This window comes from Callithrix jacchus, chromosome 10, assembly GCF_049354715.1.
Source record: "Callithrix jacchus isolate 240 chromosome 10, calJac240_pri, whole genome shotgun sequence".
Taxonomy (NCBI): Eukaryota; Metazoa; Chordata; class Mammalia; order Primates; family Cebidae; genus Callithrix; species Callithrix jacchus.
Window position 1 is genome coordinate 17,740,988 of NC_133511.1, and position 21,528 is coordinate 17,762,515.

A 21,528-nucleotide genomic window follows, 5' to 3' on the forward strand; every position below is an offset into this window, starting at 1 on the left:
ACAACAGGGAGGCGGCCTGACCTGGAGGCGCCTTTGAGGGGTACTTGTGAAAGCTGGGGAAGCCCGGATATGTGAGAAGAGGCAGGGTGATCATGTGCTGATGAAGCTAAGCCTAGTCTGCGGGAATAACCCCCCAGCATTAACCAAAACTGTCCTCAAGGCATTCCTGACACCCGCCAGACAGCAAGTGGGGATCTTGGCTTGGGGGGATCACCAAGTGCTGACTGCATGCTCTTCCCCTCTGCCTCCCATGTCCTTGCAGATGTCAACCCCCTGCGCAAATCCCGTACCCCCATGGAGACCTTCAGAAAGGTGGGGATCCCCATCATCATGGCACTGCTGAGCCTGGCGAGTATCATCATTGTGATTGTCCTCAGTAAGTGACAGCCCCTACCCGACTTTCACCCTCTAAGTAAATGACAAGGCCCACTCCCCCCAACCCCGCACTCACCCCCTGAATAAGTGACAGTCCCCCACCTCTCCCTCACCCCCTCAGTAAGTGGCAGCCCCACCCCTACCCTCATCACTTCAGTAAGTAGCAGCCTTCCTTGTCTTTCACCCCCTCAGTAAGTGGCAGGCCCCACTCCCACAGTCAGGGGCAGGTAATCTGCATAAATCTTTGCAGAAAAAAATTGTTGATATAATAAAAAGAAATTTCAGAGGCCAGGTGTGGTGACTCATGCTTGTAATCCCAGCACTTTGGAAGGCCAAGGCAGGTGGATCAAGAGGTCAGGAGTTCAAGACCAGCCTGGGCCAACACAGTGAAACCCCGTCTCTACTAAAAATACAAAAATTAACTGGGTGTGGTGGTGGGTGCCTGTAATCCCAGCTACTTAGGAGGCTGAGGCAGGAGAAGTGCTTGAACCCAGGAGGTGGAGGTTGAAGTGAGCCAAGGTCATACCACTGCACTCTAGCCTGGGCGACAGAGCCGGACTCTGTCTAAAAAAGAAGAAAAGAAAAAGGAATTTGAAGAGGAAAAAAAGAGAAAGAGAGAGAGAAAAAAAGAAAGAAGGAAGGAAAGAAAGAAAGAAGAAAGAAAGAGAGAGGAAAGAAAGAAAGAAAGATCATGTATCCATCCACCCTCTGCTTTGAAGAAAGCCTTCTTCTGAGAGTGAAAGGGGAGATGAACTCAGCCCCCATCTGTTCCAGATGGCTTCCATCCCAGGTGATTTCTTCTAGAGGGAGAGCACAGTGGCATATGTTCCTAACCCACGCAGGCAATTTGCAGGGCCGCCACGCCCTCTGCCTCCTCCTTCCTGTCTTCTGCAGATTGCAAGCTGAGTGGCTCTGAGCAGAGGCTGGAAGAACAGGGAGCATTTCTGCTTGTGAGGAGGGAAGAGGAGACAGCAGGGAAGACCCCCCCCCCCCAGGCAGCCAGCACCCAGCACCCTTCAGCTTAGCCTTCACCATGGCCAGTGCCTGAGGCCCACTGTGGTCTTGACCAGGCCTCTCTGCATCAGGCCCTTATCTGTGATAAAGAAGATTCAACCGAAGGAGCAGGGATGTGGGTCCCTTTCGGCTCCCACACCCCATGATAGAGTCATTGCCTTTGTTACCTACATGAGCAGAGCAGGTTAGTGACCACAACTTTTCACAGCAGGGAGTAGGGCACTGGGGACCAGACTGGGAATCAGGGGACCAGACTAGGAATCAGGACACCTGGGACAGGGATCCTGGCTCTGCCACTTGCTGCTGCACAACCTTGTACCCTCAGTCTCCTCACCTGTAAAATGTCCTTCCTTCCTCAGAGCTATATCATGAGCACCAACGAGATAACATATGTAAAGGACCTGGCTAAAAACTAAGTTTTTCAAAAGACTGTGTCATCACACAGCAGCAGGTGAAATGTGATGCAGGACGTGCATTTGCTAACTGGGGCAGGACTGCCTGTGCAGCCAGGGAATAGCTGGCCTTTCAGGAACCTGCACTTGTAATTGCGGTGACATTTCCAGCAGTAGCAGCCAACTGCCTGGTTGGAGGACACTGAGAGAGCCTCTGATCCTCTTTCTACACAAGCACTGAGGCTCAGAGAGGCGGAGTGGCAGTCAGGGACAAGGCTGGGACAGGACCCTCGTCTCCTGCTTGAAATGCAGATCGTAACATAAACCCCACTCAAAGCCCTGGGAGCCCTGGAGGAGTGTGAGATACAGATAACCCCAAGCCATTTCTCCTTGACCTTGGCTGCCCACATGATGGAGATTTGCAGTGACATCAGCAGACTTCCCAGCCTGTGCTGGTCAGGCTAATGTTGAAACGAGCCTGCTCTCCGTGAGCATGCGCACTGCCGCAGTGGAGAGAAAGGGGGCCAAAGTTATCCAGGGAAAGCCAGGCAGGCACTAAAGCATAATTCAGAGCTGGACACTCCCTGTACCAGAAGGTTCTACATGGCTTCCATATCCCAGATTCTGCAATCAGAGTTTGTAACCCAGTCCTCCATCCTAAGCTGGACTCCCTCAACCTTATGGCTTCTGGAGTTTCAACTGGTGACGCTGTCTCCTGGCTTTGTCCCAGGGGGCTGGGGTGACTCTACGTTGCCCTGGCTCCTATTATAAACCAAACTCAAAGAAATGGCTCCTCCTTCTCCCTGGCTTCACTCAAGCCAGAAGCATCAGGGCCAGCAGATCACATCTCAAGCTCCCCCAGGGAGTTAGACAGACCCTGGCTGTACACTGGAAGCACTGTGTGGCCTGGGAAAATAGAGCTTGGCCTTCAATTCTCCATGTCCCTATTTGTAATGTGAGTTAATAATGATACCTCCCACCCAAAACTGTTACCATGATTACATGAGGAAATGTATGGAAAGCTCCTGACACAGTGACAAGCAGGGACCATTGTTAGATTTAATGCCACTACTCTTAGGACCAGGGTGACACTGGACCAGAGAGGGGAGCATCAGGCCAAGAGAGAGTTCAGTGAGGAAGGAGGAGTTCCCTCCTGCCAGGGTGTTGGGCTGTGAGTCTTCACTAAGGGAAGCTTGTTTATTTGTTCGAGACAAGGTCTTGCTCTGTCTCCCAGGCTAGAGTATAATCGTGTGATCACGGCTCACGGTAGCCCCAAACTTCTGGGTTCAAGCAATCCTCCTGCCTCAGCCTCCGACGTAGCTGGTACCACAGGTGCACACCACCATGCCTGGCTAATTTTTTTTTTTTTTTTTTGTAGAGACAAGCGTCTCACTATGTTGCCCAAATTGATCTTGAACTCCTGGGCTCAAACGGTCCTCCTGCCTTGGCATTCCAAACTGCTGGGATTACGGGTGTGAACTACCATGCACGGCCAGAAAAAAAATATTAAAATATCAGTTTCCTGAAGGGTTAAACGTGCTGAACATATTCCCATCATCCCAAGATGGCAAAAGAGCAACAGAATTTGAAAGCAGCTGGCGGAATCCAAAGACAGGAAGCAGCATCAAAACAAAACCAAGGACCAACCCCTTAACAGCTGTCTTTATTTTTCTTAATTTTAGTTATTTTTATTTATATTTGTAAATTACTTTTTTCTTCAACTTTTATTTTATTTTATTTTACTTTTAGAGATAAGAGTTTCGCTCTTGTCACCCAGGCAGGAGTGCAATGATGCGATCTTAGCTTACTGCAACCTCTGCCTCCCGGGTTCAAGTAATTCTCCTGCCTCAGGCTCCCGAGTAGCTGGGATTATAGGCACCCGCCACCATGCCCAGATAATTTCTGTATTTTTTATTTTTAGTAGAGGCGGGGTTTCACCACGTTGGCCAGGCTGGTCTCGAACTCCTGACCTCAGGTGATCCACCTGCCTCGGCTGGGATTATAGGCATGAGCCACCGCACCCAGCCCCTTCAACTTTTAAGTTCTGGGGTACATATGCAGGACGTGCAGGTTTGTTACATAGGTAATCGTGTGCCATGGTGGTTTTCTGCACAGATCGACCCTTCACCAAGGTATAAAGCCCAGTGACCATTAGGTATATTTCCTGATGCTCTCCCTCCCCCTGCCTTCCCCCCAACAGGCCCCAGTGTGTGTTGACACCCCCCTCCATGTGTCCATGTGTTCTTATCATTTAACAGTTCTTTCACCCAAATAAAAGCACCCAACTCTAGAACTATACTTAATAGTTAGGAGACATTTGCACAGCTACCATCACACCACATGCTCTCAACAGTTCCGTAAGGCAGATATTATAGATATTATCATCCCATTGTACAGATGAGGAAACTGAGAACTAAGAAGGGAAAGTGATCCTTATAAAGTTGCACAGTATGGCCAAGCGAGGTGGCTCATGCCAGTAATCCCTGCACTTTGGGAGGCCAAGGTGGGTGAATCACCTGAGGTTAGGAGTTTGAGACCAGCCTGGCAAACATGGTGAAACCCATCTCTACTAAAAATACAAAAAAATTAGCCAAATGTGGTAGCACGTGCCTGTAATCCCAGGTACTCGGGAGGTGGAGGTTGCAGTGAGCCAAGATCGCGCCTCTGCACTCCAGCCTAGGCAACAGAGCAAGACTCCATCTCAAAAAAAAAAAAAAAAAAGGTTGCACAGTAGGTGGCAGAGCTAGGACTCAGAACTGGGTCTTCAGACTCCGGGTTCTTCCTCTGTTAGCAGAGCGTTCTAAGCCAGCACTGGGCAGGTAAGAGGCAGTTACCAGCCTGTTTCTCCATTTCCCTCACACACACGACCTCTCTTGACTCCTCAGACATCTTGTGTGCGTGGGGCCAGTGTTACTATCTCCACTTCACAGACGAGGAAGCCAAGGCACAGGCCCAGCTTCCTTGTCTGTAAGCTTCAAGTCTGTGTGCTACCAAGTAGCAAAACCGGGCCTGGAACTCACCCATGCGTGTCTGCGAGCCCAGCGCTGTCTCCAGGAAAACACAGCCTCTCCCTGCTGGAGCCTGACCCTCAGCCTTCTCTGCCCCTCCCTGCACTTGCCTTCCAGTCAAGCTGATTCTGGATAAATACTACTTCCTCTGCGGGCAGCCCCTCCACTTCATCCCAAGAAGCCAGCTGTGTGACGGGGAACTGGACTGTCCCTTGGGGGAGGACGAGGAGTACTGTGTTAAGAGCTTCCCCGAAGGGCCTGCAGTGGCAGGTGAGTGCAGGGTCTGAGGGGGAAGAGGAGTGGGTTCAGCAGGAGGTCTGCTCAGGCCCCCATGACCCACTGCATAGTGTCTGCCACCTACTTGTCACTTTTCATCCTTGTTGCATAAGGTTCTTTTTGTTTTGTTTTGTTTTGTTTTGTTTTGTTTTGTTTTGTTTTGTTTTGAGACAGAGCAGTCTGTCGCCCACCCTGGAGTGCAGTGGCTTGGTCTCTGCTCACTGCAACCTCTGCCTCCTAGGTTCAAGTGATTCTCCTGCCTCAGCCTCCCAAGTAGCTGGGATTACAGGTGCCTGCCACCATGCCTGGCTAATTGTTGTAATTTTAGTAGAGATGGGGTTTCACCAGGTTAGACCAGCTGGTCTCGAACTCCTGACCTCAGGTGATCCACCTGCCTTGACCTCCCAAAATGCTGGGATTACAGGCGTGAGCCACCATGCCCAGCTGTATAAGTTTCTTGAGAGCAGGACCATGTCTTGTCTACCTTTATATCCCAGTACTTAATACGTAGCAAACAGTAGCTACTTGATGAACAAATGTGAGTCAGAAAAAACAGAAAATTGTAACTGAGCCTGCCCCATACCTGCTGCACCTGGGTGAGTTTCAGGCAGAGGGCTAGACTGGGTGACCTTGGGGTATTCCTCCTTTCTGTAAGATCTGTTATTTCAAGGAGACTAGAAAAGAGACTACTCAGCCACTTCGCCAGCTGTTGGTCCTTCTATTCATTAGTGTTTGTTGAGATACGTTATGTGACTAGACTGAGCCAGGTCCTCCCAATGAATAGGAGATGTTCTGAGCATAAAACCCATGTTCTCTCCTGGACTGGGCTCTTCTACCTTCATCCCCCTGGTGCTTGGGCTCTGAAGGAAAAAAGATAGCTAGGAGACGGGTGATGGGGCTCCTGAGGGCAGGGCTGAGTGACTTCCTGTGCCTTTGCCCTTTCTTGATCAGAAGTCAAATGCCCACGAGCACCTGTCATCCTACTGCCAATAGGACTTCTCACCCAACCTCCCACTCTGACCTTACCTGGAGAAGGACCTGGGTCCCTCTCTGAGAAGTTTCCCCAGGCTGGGCAAGCTGTATGGACCATGGATGGGTATGTGGTCCATACAATTGAAACAAGTTGTATATGGTCACTGGGTAAAGTGACCACATAATTAATCATCAAAACTGATACCTGTAAGAGCAAAAAGGGGCACTATGAAGCCAGGGCAACAGGTCAAAATGGAGACTGACCCGGGACATTCACTCATGCTAGCTACTGTCAAATCGAGGCCCAAATAGACAAAGTCAAATGGAGGAGATTCCCTTGATGTTGAAAGTGTTGGGGCTCTGTGGTAACCCCAGTTCTAGGTTGGGGGAGCTTGGGCTGGTCTCATGATGAGTTCTGAGGGGGATGGGCCAGATAGACGCCCCCGCCTTCCATCTAACCCAGGTTCCTTTCCTCCCAGTCCGCCTCTCCAAGGACCGATCCACCCTGCAGGTGCTGGACCCAACCACAGGGAACTGGTTCTCTGCCTGTTTCGACAACTTCACAGAAGCTCTGGCCGAGACAGCCTGTAGGCAGATGGGCTACAGCAGGTAAACAACCTGGGTCTCTGTCCTTTTTCTCTCCCTCTTCTTTCCTCCTCTGCCCCCTTTCCTTCCTCCCTTCTTCTCTCTTTCCTAAAAAAAGACAGGCATCAGAGCCAGGTGGAATTGCTTTTGAATCCCAGCATTTCACTTATAAGCAACAGGAAGTTAAATTTCCTAAGCCTCAGGTTCCTCAAGAGTGAATTGAGGGAAGTAATGCCAACCTCATAGGATGGTTATGGAATGCCAACGAGAGAATGTGTGCTGCCCTCCAACACACACACACACTTCCAGCTTCTCTGCAGTCCTCGCCTTTCCTTTACCCCTCAACCTTCACTCCTTTGCCCTGACTTTGCAAGAAACTGTTCCGGCCCAGTAATACAAAACCCTAATTAACTTATTCAAAGTTTCGTTGGTTAAGATTTAGCTTAAGTGAGCCTAGTTTCAGTGGGGCCCCATCTTCAGCAATCCCATATCCCTCTGCAAATTTCAACAGTAGTTCCAAATCTGGAGTAGATGAAAAGGTGTAAGATTATAATAAGAGTAATTTGCATTTTTTATATTTATATTCATTCGATTTTGGCAGAAAACCAAAAAGATAGTTATTATATCTACTTCATAAATAGACTCAAAGAAAGTAAGTAACTTGCTAGGGTGGTAGTTGGGAGGTAGAGGGCTAGAATTTGAGCCCAAGACCCCTAATTTTTGTGCATTAGGAGTTCTCATGGTGTTTCTGTTTCTAGACTGGGTAATTCTTTATTCTCATGCGGAACCCATGCATTCAGTGCAGAGTGAGATAACCTATCTCTGACAGGCTTCAAACTTCTTCAGGATTCTAAGAGACTGGACCCAGAGACTAGCCCAAAAAAAAAAAGACAAAAGACAAAAAACAAACAAACAAAACCCTCTACCAGGCAGACATCACCAATCAATCACAGAACTCTCTCCCATGGATCCCAAATGCAGCCTCAAAGTCCTTTTTCAGTAAATGCTCCAGGCAGCCATTACAAATTAATCAGAATTCTTTGCCGCTCTCTTCTCTGTTCATCAGGCTTCTGCTCCTCTCTACTCTCTGTGGGGTGCAACTTCCAGGACCCTCTAGAAAGCATACCCTGCCACCTTCATTTCAAGCAGAGTGAGAAAGTTATGCCTCAACCTACTATTCTCTCCTCTTCACGCAACCAGGAGCCTGGCCTCTCCACTGTAGTCCAGTCAACTGCTGCGTCAGCCGGTCAGCCCAGTACCTGGCACAGCAGGCTGAGGCTTGATGGTGAAACCCAGGTGTCTCCAGGGGTTCTTAAGGTGACAGGCTCCTGGAATTTCTGTCCTTTTGGAGCTCGCTAATGCACCAAACCACCTGACTCTGGCGCTTTACAAAATCAAAGTTCATCAGAATCATTCATTGGGATGGAATTGGTGAACAGAAGTTAATTCCCATTTCCTGGGAATGTCCATTTCCATCATATTCCCTCCTTCCAGGTCTCAGATTTCTCTCTCTCTTTTTTTTTTTTTTTTTTGCCAATCAATGTGAGCTTGTGAGGTTGCTCAGGTTAGCCTTGAACTCATGACCTCGCCTTCGCAAGCGCCACGACATCCGGCCGGAGCCACTTTGGACCCCAAGTCTCAGATTTCTCTACTTTCTTTCCTCCCTCTAGATTGGAGGCCCTTCTCCTGGTCCATGCTTTTTTTTTTTTTTTACAGTCTCACTCTGTCACCCAGGCTGGAGTGCAATGGGGCAATCTCAGATCACTACAACTCCCGCCTCCCAGGTTCAAGCGATTCTCTCACTTCAGCTTCCCAAGTAGCTGGGATTACAGGCACCTGCCATTATGCCCGTCTAATTTTTGTATTTTTGTAGAGACAGGTTTCACCATCTTGGCCAGGCCACTCTTGAAGTCCTGACCTCTCAGGTGATCCACCCACCTAAGCCTCCCAAAGTATTGGGATTGCAGGCATGAGCCACCATGCCCAGCCCTATACGTCGTTTTAGAGAGGGGGAAACTGAGGCTTGGAGAGACCCAGGAAAAGAATGCAAACTGCCCAAGGCCACACATGAAACTAGTGCCAGAGCCAGGGACAGAACCTATAGATTATGAGGACTCTTAAAACCGACTCTAGTCCTCCCAGGTCCAAGACTTGGGTCCTCCTAGGAAGTTTCAGCATTCCTGCCTGAGAATACACCAATCAGCCAGTACCATTGATTGACCCAGCCCTCCATGGAGAGCTTCTACTAGCATTCTAGCATGGTTGGGGATGGAAGGAAGAGATTTAGAAGAGGCAGATTTAGTAAATGAACAATCAGAGAGATGGAATTAATCAGGGAAGGCTTCCTGGAGGAGGAAAAACTTCAACCCAAGGTTTGAAAGCAGGTAAGCATGGATTAGCAGAGAGAAAGAGGGAGGGTGGTCCAATTGAGGTCTGTCTGGATTCACATGAAGACAGATCCAGTCCTGTTCTATTAATATCTCTAAGGGGGCCAGAAACATACCCCCACCATCAAAGTCAGAGTAGATGCCTTGTTTGGAGTAACCAAATATCCACATTCCAACTCCCTCCCAGGTGAGAAGGGAGCTATCCTGGGCCCCTATGCCTCTTTGTTTCCCGGCTGTGAACCAGAAGACATTACTGGGGTATTTGAAATATGGACAAAGCTGGGAGTTTGGAAAGGAGACCCCCCCTAACATTTCTCCAGGTCTCTGGGTTCTGGATTTAGAGACCCTGCCCAAGAAAGCAAGTCACATCAGCACTGCACCAAGGCTTGAGTCGGGGGATGCCAAGGGTATGTTCTTTATGATATAGCGAAGCAGGCCCCATCTTCACTGACTAAGACTACCTCCGCTCCCCTGCCACTCCCCACCAGGTGTTCTCTACCACTCTGTCTCCTGAGAGTGGCGGCCAACTCTACTATCTTGTTCCAACCCCCTGCCCCCAGCTCACAACTCTCTCTCCCTCTTGATGCGAGCAGCAAACCCACTTTCAGAGCTGTGGAGATTGGCCCAGACCAGGATCTGGAAGTTGTTGAAATAACAGAAAACAGCCAGGAGCTTCACGTGAGGAACTCAAGTGGGTAAGTGAGGGGCCTCCTTCCGGCCTGCAGAAGACCCACACGTGGACGCTGCTCTTCAGGCTGCAACCAGCTTGCCTGGAACGCCAAGCGGCCAGGGGAATGTAAGGCAGACATCAGGAAGAGCTCCCAGCAAGACAGATCACTCTATGCCAAGGGCTACAGACTCACATTTCAGAGAGGTTTCCTGTGTTGACCTGTTTCTAACACAGTGGACAGCTGGACAAAGTGTGCTGTCCTACTCGAAGTCAGAGGGATGGATAATGTGACCTTTCCATCAATCTGGATACTAAATCGTTTTTGCTACTGCTGTAGGTTTTCTAATAAATTGTCCGATAGGCAAGATTCCAATGTCACTTTGTCCTTCCCTAACACTTACCCAGTCAGAGCTCCCCACCTTCTTGAGGCTCCAGGGAAGAGGCTCCCTGGCCCTTGTAGGTGGCCTCTTCCCGAGCCTTCCACCCTGCATTAGAGCACAGCATCCAGATGAAATCTGTCACACTGCTGCAAAGTGGCTCAGAGAGGAGGCTGGCTTCTTAGCATTCAGGGATGTTGCTGAGGGCTGCTTATTCATCGAAAGTCAACCTTGAAAAGGACAGGGTTGGTAGCAGAATGATCCTTTGCCTAAAATGCCATCAAAATCCCATTTTTCCATTTGGAAAGCTTGTAGACTCTATTCCGGGCTCGGCCCTCTTACCTCTCAAGTCCCAGGATCCCAGACTGGGCTTTGAAGCAGGCAGGGCCCAGCGCACAGTAGGTACTCAGCCGTGGGGGTATTGAAACCAATCAAATGGAAATGTCAGTGCAGGAAATGCAATGAGGTCAATGCAGTCTCCAGGTGTTCTCCACTGTGTATCTTCCAGATCCCCAGGTATTGGGGGGGGGACTTGAATTAACAGCACCAGGAGGCTTGAGTCCCTGCCTCCCAGTTGAGGGAGACGCTTAAATCACAGGGTACTGTGTCTGTTTTGCAGGTCCTGTCTCTCAGGCTCCCTGGTCTCCCTGCACTGCCTTGGTGAGTACCCCCGATCTCTGAGGGTTTGGGGTCTGGGCCAGCAATGATCGAGCAGGAAGACCTTCATCTTCACTCCTAAATTTCTGGGAATCCAAGTTTCATCTGCTTGGATCTACAGACCCTGGCCTTGCAGGTCAATGCTCCCTCAGGTTGTGGTGTGAAGAACTCCCTTCTACCATCTGCACATGGCCCCACAACCTAAGTGGAGACCTGGGAGAGGGCGTTAGGAAGACTGAAAAGGGCAGGATGGGGCCCCCACTGCTCCCACCCATGGTTAGGACCCACATAGCCCTTTTTTGTCACAATCTCCTCAGGTATCCAAGATCAGATTACCCACATTTATTATTTGAGCAAATATTCATTGAACCGTTAGAATGTGTCTCACTCTGTCAGTTGCTGGCTAGAAGTAGAAAATACCAGACGAGTGAAATAACCGGCCCCCATCCTTGGTAGCTTATGACTAAGTAAGAGAGAGATGCAAGACAACATGTGGAAAACGTGAAACTGAGTAGCAGTCACAGTTGACTTGCTGCAGAGAGATCTGGAAGAGGGCCAGAAGACCCATTCACTTCCAGTGTGGCCTCCAGTCATTCACCTGACCTCCCTAAAGTTCATTTTCCTAAGAAGTCCTTTAATCCAACTGCCCATTAAGGATCTCTAGGGACTCTTCTAGTTCTAAGAGAGGAGATCAGAAAAGAAATGAAGCAATGTGGCTCAGCTCATCCTACCAGCTTCATGGAGAACTGAGATGGGCCTGGAAGGATAACCAGAAATTAGAATGCCTAAGAGAAGAAGAAGGTCACAGCCCTGCCTCCGCAGTTTAGGAGCGCAAACGCTTCGCTGTAGGATGTTGAGAGTTGAATTCATTATCGTGTACCCCACCACTGCCATCCCACAATACCTAGTGTGTGGGATCTCACACGTGGTGGTTTGTCAATGAATGAATGAATGGATGGATGGATGGCCACACCACCTGGGGTTCTGCAGGTCCTCCCTCGAGCGGTCTCTGTCTTGCCAAAAACACAAGACCTAAGCACGGCCACACTGAAAGGGTGGCCAACACCTGGGACAGCCTGTGGGAATTCCAGAGAAAGGGAAATTCCCAGGAGCTGGGGGCCCAGGTTGAACGCTGAAAAATGCATCTGTCAGCTCAAGGAGGGAAAGCCCGTGTCTGTCTGTCCCGCGCACCACTATCTCCCAACACCCAGCCCTGCCCCAAGACGGAGGGCACTCGACACAAATTGGTTAGATCAATGAATGATTTAGAATTCAGTGGTCCCCAACCTTTTTGGCACAAGAGACCATTTGCATGGAAGACAGTTTTTCCACAAACCAAGAGGGGAATAGAGAGCATTAGATTCTCACTCGCTCTCTCTTTTTTTTTTTTTTTTTTTTTTTTTGAGACAGAGCTTATCACCCAGCCTGGAGTGCAGTGTCACTATCTCAGCTCACTGCAACATCCACCGCCTGAGTTCAAGCAATTCTCCTGCCTCAGCCTCCCAAATAGCTGGGATTACAGGCGCCCACCCAGCTAATTTTTGTATTTTTAGTAGAGACCAGGTTTCAAAATGTTGACCAGGCTGGTCTTGAACTCCTGACCTTAGGTAATCTGCCAGTCTGAGCCTCCCAAAGTGCTGGGGTTATAGGCATGAGCTGCCGCACCCAGCCTAGATTCTCACTAAGGAGCATAGAACATAGATCCCTCACATGTGCAGTTCACAATAGGGTTTGTGCTCTATAGGAATCTAATGCCACCTCTGATCTGACAGGAGGTGAAGCTCAGGTTGTGATGCTCACTCGCCCTTGCCACTCACCTCCTGATGTGCAGCTGGGTTCCTAACAGGCCATGGAGCAGTACTGGTTTGAGGTCCAGGGGCTGGGGACCCCTGATTTAGAGAACTAGGAGAGGAGACAGCATTTCAGGGAAGGGCATCTTTTTGGATCAAAAACAGAATGACTTTTTAGAGAACTACAAGCAGATCAATTTGGCTAGACGAGACTTTATATGAAACAGCAGGAGGCTGCCAGGAGTGGAAACTCTACTTTGCCTCAAGGGAGGTCCTGAAGGGCTTCAGGGAGTGGGCAAGGTGTCATGGAGAAAGCAGTGTTTGAAATCAGATGGTGTTTGAAAAGCACCAGCCTAGCACGGCGCCTGACATATTGGAAAGGGAAGCAGCCTTTACCGCTTAGAATGGCCACCATGGTGGTGGTTGCCAGAAGAATTGGAGAGGCAGAGCATGGGTGGAGAGGTGGGACCTCAGGGCTTTACAGGAGTTCTGGGGTCGGTGGGGGTGTGAAAGTCAGGTCAGTGGGAAGACAGAATATCAGATGGAGGGACTCCCCTGGCAAGGGGAACAGAGTTGGAGAAGGGGGAGTTTGAGATGGGACAGTCTACTCCCGAGTCACAAAACAGCTTGTGGGTGTCTGTTTACTGTTAGTCAGTGGGTGTGGCTGGGGGACATGCCACCTGGGCAGGGCTTTGTAATTCTGCATCACTTGTGAAGGTCACGAATTCCCAGCACAACAGACACACCCATGTTCATAGTCTAAACTCCTAAACACATCCGGAACCAAAAAAAAAAAAAGACAGAGAGGGAGGTTTGGGGAAAGCCTGTGTTCCGGGACACTTGATATCTCCCCATGAATAACTCAAATTGGCCCGGTCCTCTCCCCACTCTGGCCCCAGCCATAAGGACCCCGCTCAGGGCAGATGTTGAGTGCTAAGGGGAGGCAGCCTCATACCCAAGAGCCTGACATCCTGCCTCCTCCCTGCCTCCTCCCGTGTCCAGCCTGTGGGGAAAGCCTGAAGACCCCCCGCGTGGTGGGTGGGGAGGAGGCCTCTGTGGATTCTTGGCCTTGGCAGGTCAGCATCCAGTACGACAAACAGCACGTCTGCGGAGGGAGCATCCTGGACCCCCACTGGGTCCTCACGGCAGCCCACTGCTTCAGGTAAGGCCCCAGCTATAAGGAGGTCTCGGGGAACCAAGTCCAGTTGGGGGCCAGAGACCTTGGGGTCCTGTCTCCTGACACCCTCCTTCTCTTCATTCTCCCACTAGAGACGTTTGCCAGGGTGTGGTGGCCCCAATGAGACAATGGCCGTGATGCCCTTTGTTAGGTATTTGGGTGGTCCGGGGAGAGGGTGCTGGTCCCCAGGCAAGGCCTCTTCCCAGTGGGACACCATAAGAGACCCAGGGTCCTCACCCCACCCGCGTGCCATTCAAGCCACAAAACCTCTTCCCACCTGCCTGAGGTTCCAAGAACTCACTGTTCTTTTGCTTGTTCCCAGGAAGTTGTTCCAGGGCCTAGAGTGACTGTCACTTCCTCATTAGTGCCAGAAACTTTTAAAAAATTTAAAAGCATAGATTCCTTTTCAGTCCACAGAGAGGCCTGGCCATACCTCTGGGAAGGGCCACTCCCTTCTGTTTTTTGTTGTTTTTTTTTAGAGAGAGAGTCTTGCTCTGTCGCCCAGGCTGGAGTGCAGTGGCAACATCTTGAATCACTGCAACCTCCGCCTCCCGTGTTCAAGCAATTCTGCTGCCTCAGCCTCCCAGGTAGCTGGGACTAAGAGCATGTGCCACCACACCCAGCTAATTTTGGTATTTTTCATAGAGACAGTGTTTCACCATGTTGGCCAGGCTGATCTCGAACTCCTGACCTCAAGTGATCTGCCCACCTCAGCCTCCCAAAATGCTGAGATTACAGCTCTGAGCCACTGCCTCCAGCCCCCCTTCACTTTTATTCAATCATTCACTCAACATCTCATGAGCACCTACCAGGAACAAAGCATCAGGGGATGCACCCAAGTGCATTAGACTCCATCGCTGTCTTCAAGGCAGTCTAGGTTAGCATTTCTTAACTTTTTTTTTTTTTTTTTGAGATTCTGGCGAGAGCTATAAATTCTTTGCTGGAAAATCATCCCTGCACACTAAGCCATGCCTGGCATTGGGAAAAAGAGAGACAAGCATGTAACATAGCTAACAGCACGGGTAACGATGGGAAAGGCTGGTGGAGAGAGAGCCAGGACCCCGTGAGTAACTGACATTGACCATGGCCCTGCTCAGGCATTGGAAGAGCCCCTTCCTCAGCCATCCTTGAAGTGTCCTCAAGCAGGTTTCACTGAGAAAAAAGGTCAAATCCCCTTTTTGAATCTGTCTTCTTATAAGTGCCAAAAGACCGCTCCTTCTCCACCATCATCTTTCCCTCCCAAGGCAGTGACACCTAGCACCCTGGTCCCCAGGGCCCTGGGGACCCAGCCTTTGGCAAAGCCTCCTCAGACCTGCATCAGGCCTGAACCCAGCTATCTCTGCCCCCAGGAAACATACCGATGTGTTCAACTGGAAGGTGCGGGCCGGCTCAGACAAACTGGGCAACTTCCCATCCCTGGCTGTGGCCAAGATCATCATCATTGAACTCAACCCCATGTACCCCAAAGACAATGACATTGCCCTCATAAAGCTGCAGTTCCCACTCACTTTCTCAGGTGAGAAGCAGGGCCCAAGGCCACCCAGTTTTCACGCCCACTCTGCTATTAGCTCACTGAGTAGCCTTGGCACATAATTTCTCCTCTCAAGACCTCAGCTTGCCCATTTGTCTCTAACTAATACATCAGCTTAATGTCACTGATGCCATGAGGCCCCCTCAAGCTGTGAGCTAACACCTCTGCTCCATGTCTGGAGAGTCTTCCAAAGCCTGTCTTCTCTGTGGAGCCCCTCGAGTGAGCAGTTTTTTTTTGTTTTTTTTTTTTTGAGACGGAGTTTCATTCTTGTTACCCAGGCTGGAGTGCAATGGCGTGATCTCGGCTCACCGCAACCTCCGCCTCCTGGGTTCAAGCAATTCTCCTGCCTCAGCCTCCTGAGTAGCCGGAATTACAGGCACACGCCACCATGCCCAGCTAAGTTTTCGTATTTTTAGTAGAGACAGGGTTTCACCATGTTGACCAAGATGGTCTCGATCTCTTGACCTCGTGATCCACCTGCCTCGGCCTCCCAAATGCTGGGATTACAGGCGTGAGCCACCGCGCCTGGCCCTGGAGACCTTTTGAAAAGATTATCAAGCTCATTCCCCACCCCTGACCAATACCCAAGAGCCTGCCCAGTATCCCTGCCAAGAGTCATTGTGCCCCTGTTTGCTCTCCTCCAGGGGTAGGGCACCCATTACTCGTGAGGCAGCCGCAGAGCCTTTGAATAGCTCTGTGGGAGGCCTTGAGCTTATATCGAAAAGTATTTAGATCAGCATTCCCAACTGTGGGGTTCCCAAGGCACTGGCCCCTTGGAGAAGAGAGGATTCCATTGTCAAATAAGTTTGGAAAACAGTTTTATACTACAGCTCCCTTCTTGGAGCACATTTGTTTATTAAAGGTATGAGAAGTTTTTAAAATAATCAGTTTTATTGCATTTAACCTACATTTTCTAAATTGATTTGACCACAGAATCCTTTTTTCATGCCATTTCTACTAGCATTCCATAGACCAAGAGTTTTGGAGACCCTGGTGTGGCCCCTTTCAGAGGGCTGAACTGCCAGGCTCTCCTGAATCCCGGGCTTGCTTCAAGATTTGTACCTGGGAATTGTTTTAACCAGGTATGGTGAGGTGACAGATACAGACACAACTATCTTTGAAAGAAGAGTTTAGCCGGGCACAGTGGCACATGCCTGTAGTCCCAGCTACTCGGGATGCTGAGGTGGGAGGATCGCTTGAGCCCAGGAGTTCTGGGCTGTAGTGCGCTATGCTGACTGGGTGTCCACACTAAGTTCAGCATCAATATGGTGACCTCTGGGGAGCGGGGGACCACCAGGTTGCCTAAGAAGGGGTGAACCAGCCCAGGTTGGAAACGGAGCAGGTCAAAACTCCTATGCTGATCAGTAGTGGGATCGTGTCTGTGAACAGCCACTGCACTCCAGCCTGGGCAACATAGCGAGACCTCATCTTTAAAAAAAAGAAAAAGAAAAAGAAAGAGGAGTTTATTACTTATAGTACCTGAGAGAAAAGGACATATCTCCCCACACAGGGACACCTGGGAAAGCAGCCAGGTCCTCCAGGAGGCAGGAGCGAGGGGAAGGGATGGCCCAGAGTCACCCGTGGCATCCATGGGCAGGTCTGGCCAAGATAGGTTAGGCAAGATTGAGCACGCTTGGGATTGGACAGTGTGAACAACTCTCTAGGTTATAGAGGTCGGCCTCTGGTTGTCTGGTATCTGTCCCTGGGGTGATTTAGGGCAGGGAATATATTGGCTTGGTGTCTGAGAGTCAGGTAAAGGAAGTGGTTGGGCATATGGGCTTTGGGTTGGCTGCTCTATGCATTAAAGGCATGCCCACAGGCAAGTTGTTTACTGTCTGCAGGAATTAGCTGACCCAGTCTACCCCAGACCAGCAAGATACCTATTATCACAAAGCATCATAATTTATAGAAAATTAAAAATTATGAATAAAAGATCTCCTTCTTCCTCTGTGCTCCTGGCAGGTACAGTCAGGCCCATCTGCTTGCCCTTCTTTGATGAGGAACTCACTCCAGCCACCCCACTCTGGGTCATTGGATGGGGCTTTACAAAGCAGAATGAAGGTACGTACTGGGCTCAGGACCACAAGGCAGGAGATGCCCTTGTATGAGGGAGCACCTTCCAGAAGTTGTGGGAAGAAGGACCACCCTTCAGAGAAACCCATCCCAGAGGACCAAGCACCAAGGCACCAGGCAGAAAGCAAAGTGGTTTGGCTATCCAGGGCTGGGGGATAGAAGGCAAGCACGGGAATGTGTTTTCACCCTCCCAGGGAAGCTGTCTGACATACTGCTGCAGGCATCAGTCCAGGTCATTGACAGTACACGGTGCAATGCAGACGATGCGTACCAGGGGGAAGTCACCGAGAAGATGATGTGTGCAGGCATCCCAGAAGGGGGTGTGGACACCTGCCAGGTGGGGCCTCCAAGGATCATGGGGAGTTCTAAGAATAGGATGTAAGCCCTAGAGAGATGAGAAAACAGAGAGGCTGCATACCCCACTGGAAGCCTTGCATATGATGGGCACTCAGTATGTGAAGATGGGAGGAAGAGAGAGAAGGAAGAAAGGAAAGGATACAGTCAGATAAAGATATATGAATAGATGGGTGGGTAGGTGGGTGGATGGATGGATGGATGGATGGATGGAGACAAACAGAGAGATTTCAAATGTCTCTTTCACATTCAAAGATGACATTACTGGCTAGGTGTGGTAACTCACGCTTGTAGTTCCAGCACTTTGGGAGGCTGAGGCAGATCACTTGAGGTCAGGAATTGAAGACCAGCCTGCCAACATGATGAAACTCCATCTCTACCAAAAAAAAAAAAGCAAAAATTAGCCAGGTGTGGTGGCACGTCTGTAATCTCAGCTACTTGGGAGGCTGAGGCAGGAGAATTGCTTGAACCAGGGAGGCAGTGGTTGCAGTGAGCCGAGATCGTGCCACTGCACTCCAGCCCGAGTGACCTAGCAAGACTCCATCTCAAAACAACAATGAAGATGACACTACTCATCCTCCCCACCCACCCTTCTCACTAGCTACAGAATGAGGAGGCCCCCAGGTCAGGAATCCCAGGTCCATTTTCTCTGTGATTTTCCCCAAGCTGCTGAGCCACAATAGGGAAGAACTACCTCCTGCGGGATGCTGGAAGAGCCCCCGGGCGTGCCCCTCACCCAGGCCTTGTGGACCATCAGGACAGCTTAGCAGACCGTCTTCCTGCCCCATACTTGCAGAGGATCCTCCAAACCATTTTCTTCTTTTATTTTCTCTTTCTCTCTCTTTTTTTTTTTTTTTAATAGAGACAGGGTCACTATGTTTCCCAACCTGGTTTCAAACTCCTAAGTTCAAAAGATTCTCCCACCTCAGCCTTCCAAAGTGCTGGGTTTACAGGCATGAGCCATCATACTTGGCCTGAACCATTTTCATTCAAACCCCTGCCCTACTCTCACCTCCATTTCCAGTCGTTGAATTCCTTCATTTAAGAGGGATCTCTTAGTTGTCACTTGTGTGCCATGAACACAGTCGTCTTTTTTTTTTTTTTTTTTGAGTCAGAGTTTTGCTCTGTTGCCAGGCTGGAGTGCAGTGGTACAATCCCAGTTCGCTGCAACTTCCTCCTCCTGACTTCAAGCGATTCTCCTGCCTCAGCCTCTGAAAGAGCTGGGATCACAGGCACATGCCACCATGCCCAGCTAATTTTTGTATTTTTGGTAGAGATCGGGTTTCACTATGTTGGCCAAAATGGTCTCGATCTCTTGGTCTCATGATCCATCCACTTCGGTCTCCCAAAGTGCTGGGACTACAGGTGTGAGCCACTGAGCCTGGCGACATGGTAGTCTTTGAAGACCCCTCAGGGAGCTCACAGTGGTTGGGGGGAAAGGAGGTCATTAAACAGGCATTTTGGCTATAGCTTTGGGTTCAGAGAGAGGAAGTCTCGGGGCTAAAACAGCTGTTAAGGACTCCCAGGTAAGTGCACTTTTCACTATCTGGCATTTTCTTTTTTGTTATTTGCTTGTTTACTGTCTTCCCCCCCCCCCCCCCCATTTGATCCTAAGCTTTCGGAGGGCAGAGATCTTTGTTTTTTTCAACAATTGGATCCCAATTGCTTAGAACAGTGCCTGGTGCAATATAGGCACTCTGTAAGCAATTCTCCGACCTCAGCCTCCTGAGTAGCTGGGATTACAGGCATCCCCTACCACACCCAGCTAATTTTTGTATTTTTAGTAGAGACAGGGTTTCACCATGTTGGCCAGGCTGGTCTCAAACTCCTGACCTCAGGTGATCTGCCCACCTCGGCTTCCCAAAGTGTTGGGATTACAGGAATGAGCCACCAAGCCCAGCCAATAACCAGGCTTTTTTACGGTATCACTCAGAGCCTTTGATTTGCCAATGTGAGTTGTGAATCTCTGAGAGAAGGCAAAGAGCGTACTTGCAACTTCCTTGCCCATAGACAGGCCCTTCTGCCCCAGAAGAGAAGAGCATTCCAGGGTGCTAATGAGCAAAGAGGGTGAAGAAGGGACATCAGAGAGCAGCAGGGAGTGCAGGGGAACAGATGGGCCAGTTCAGGGAGCTGGGAGGGAGAAGCTCCCCACCTCACCTGCCCTCCCCAACAGTCTCTGTTCTGGTCTCCCACAGGGTGACAGTGGTGGCCCCCTGATGTACCAGTCTGACCAGTGGCAGGTGGTGGGCATCAGTAGCTGGGGCTACGGCTGTGGGGGCCCGAGCACTCCAGGAGTGTACACCAAGGTCTCAGGCTATCTCAACTGGATCTACAATGTCCGGAAGGTGAGGCACCTTTGTCCCGCCCACTGCCCTTCCCTCCCGTCCTCTACCCAGGGAGTACCAGTCTATCCTTAGGTTTGATTTAAATGGCTCTGACAACGCTTTACATCCCAAATAACTTTCCCTCCAAGCAAGGGACAATCTGAGATTCCACAACTAAGGCTGAAATTCCTTAGGTCAGAGATTTCTGTTAAATGCAAATACCTTAGGGAATAGAACACACCAAGCCTTTCTTTCTCTTTTCTGACAGAATGAGACTATCAGATCCTTTCTAGAGAGAAGATTCTATAAGGAAGAGAGTGGAAAGGCTCATGAGACCTCCTGGCCCTCTGTAGGGTAGGGAGAGAAGCAAAGTGCTTCAGAAAAGGAAGACTCATTTTGCACATGTCACCACTTCGTCCAATTTCAAATAATCTGACTTTCTCTTCATCAGTCTCTCTTATTCTAGGCTGAGCTGTAATGCTGCTGCCCCTCAGCAGTGCTGGGAGCCGCTTCCTTCCTGCCCTGCCCACCTGGAGATCCTCCAAAGTCAGACACAGAGCAAGAGCTCCCTTGGGTACACCCCTCTGCCCACAGCTTCAGCATTTCTTGGAGCGACAAAGGGCCTCAATTCCTTTGAGGAAGAGATCCCCGCAACCCAGAGGCACCCGGAGGAAGTCAGCAGCCTAGCTCAGCCACTCTTGGTGCTCCCAGCATCCCAGGGAGAGACGCAGCCCACTGAACAAACCAGCCCGCGGGCCAAGGTCTCAGGGGTATTGCTGAGAAGGAACTTTCCCACACTACTTACTGAATGGAAGCAAGCTGTCTTATTAGAGCCCAGATCACTGTGGGCTGGAGAGGAGGAGGAAAGGGTTTGTGCCAGCCCTGTCCTCCTCCACCCATCCCCAAGCCGACTGGAACAAGAAACCAGTTGTAATAAAAAACGCATCGCCCTGCTGTTGTTGTGACTGCTGTTACCTACTGTTGTTATTGTTCTTACAACCATGGCCACTTTTATTCAAGAGCTGTGTGACATCTCTGGCATAGGCTAGCTGGAATGCTTGATAAGAACAGAGCTGGGACCATTGAACCTTCATTCTTTAGCTCGGGGAGAAAAAAAGTCCCAGGAAAGCAATTGTGTCTCAGAGTAGAGGCAGGGAACAAAAGAGTTATGGAGATCAGACCTACTGAGTGATAGCAAGAGTGAGCTGCAGATTGGAGAAGCCAGGGTGAGCAGGTTTCACTCCCACACGGGGCCTTCTCCCTTTGCCTCTTTCCCTCCCTCCCTGCCTGTGATAATCAGCCGGGAGCCAGGGATAACCTATGACTTTGGAAGGAGATGAATTAGGCAGTCAAGGGTGACATTTGATCAGGGATCCCCATGTGGCTGGAAAGAAATGTTGTGCCTGTGTCCCAACTTCTTCCAGGTGGAGAGCCCTCAGTGTGGCTTCTTTCACCCATTCAAATAAAAAAAAGTATCAGCTCCTAAGTATGAGGCAGACCCCAAGCTGGGTTGTGAGGATATAGGCATGAATAAGCCCCTACACTCAAAATGGTCAAAGAATTAAG

The 21,528-nt window shown here is 50.0% G+C and overlaps 1 protein-coding gene across 7 annotated transcripts in view; it reads left to right on the top strand.

Moving 5' to 3' along the window:
- TMPRSS4 (transmembrane serine protease 4) overlaps positions 1-20,916 on the top strand; it is a 42,492-nt gene extending 21,576 nt beyond the window's left edge. For 2 of the 7 annotated variants that reach the window (XM_035264724.3, XM_035264720.3), the window contains 11 exons: positions 263-376; positions 4,907-5,059; positions 6,517-6,646; positions 9,570-9,704; positions 10,676-10,716; positions 13,506-13,665; positions 15,030-15,196; positions 17,174-17,272; positions 17,479-17,621; positions 19,834-19,983; positions 20,414-20,916. In XM_035264724.3, the coding sequence (XP_035120615.1) occupies positions 295-376; positions 4,907-5,059; positions 6,517-6,646; positions 9,570-9,704; positions 10,676-10,716; positions 13,506-13,665; positions 15,030-15,196; positions 17,174-17,272; positions 17,479-17,621; positions 19,834-19,983; positions 20,414-20,428 (1,275 nt within the window). In that variant the 5' untranslated portion in view covers positions 263-294 and the 3' untranslated portion in view covers positions 20,429-20,916. Of the gene's footprint in view, positions 1-262; positions 377-3,159; positions 5,060-6,516; positions 6,647-9,569; positions 9,705-10,675; positions 10,717-13,505; positions 13,666-15,029; positions 15,197-17,173; positions 17,273-17,478; positions 17,622-19,833; positions 19,984-20,413 lie in introns of all 7 variants that reach the window. The other 5 variants (XM_078339597.1, XM_078339598.1, XM_035264721.3 and 2 more) reach the window with 5 other exon arrangements.
- The last annotated feature ends 612 nt before the right edge of the window (positions 20,917-21,528 follow it).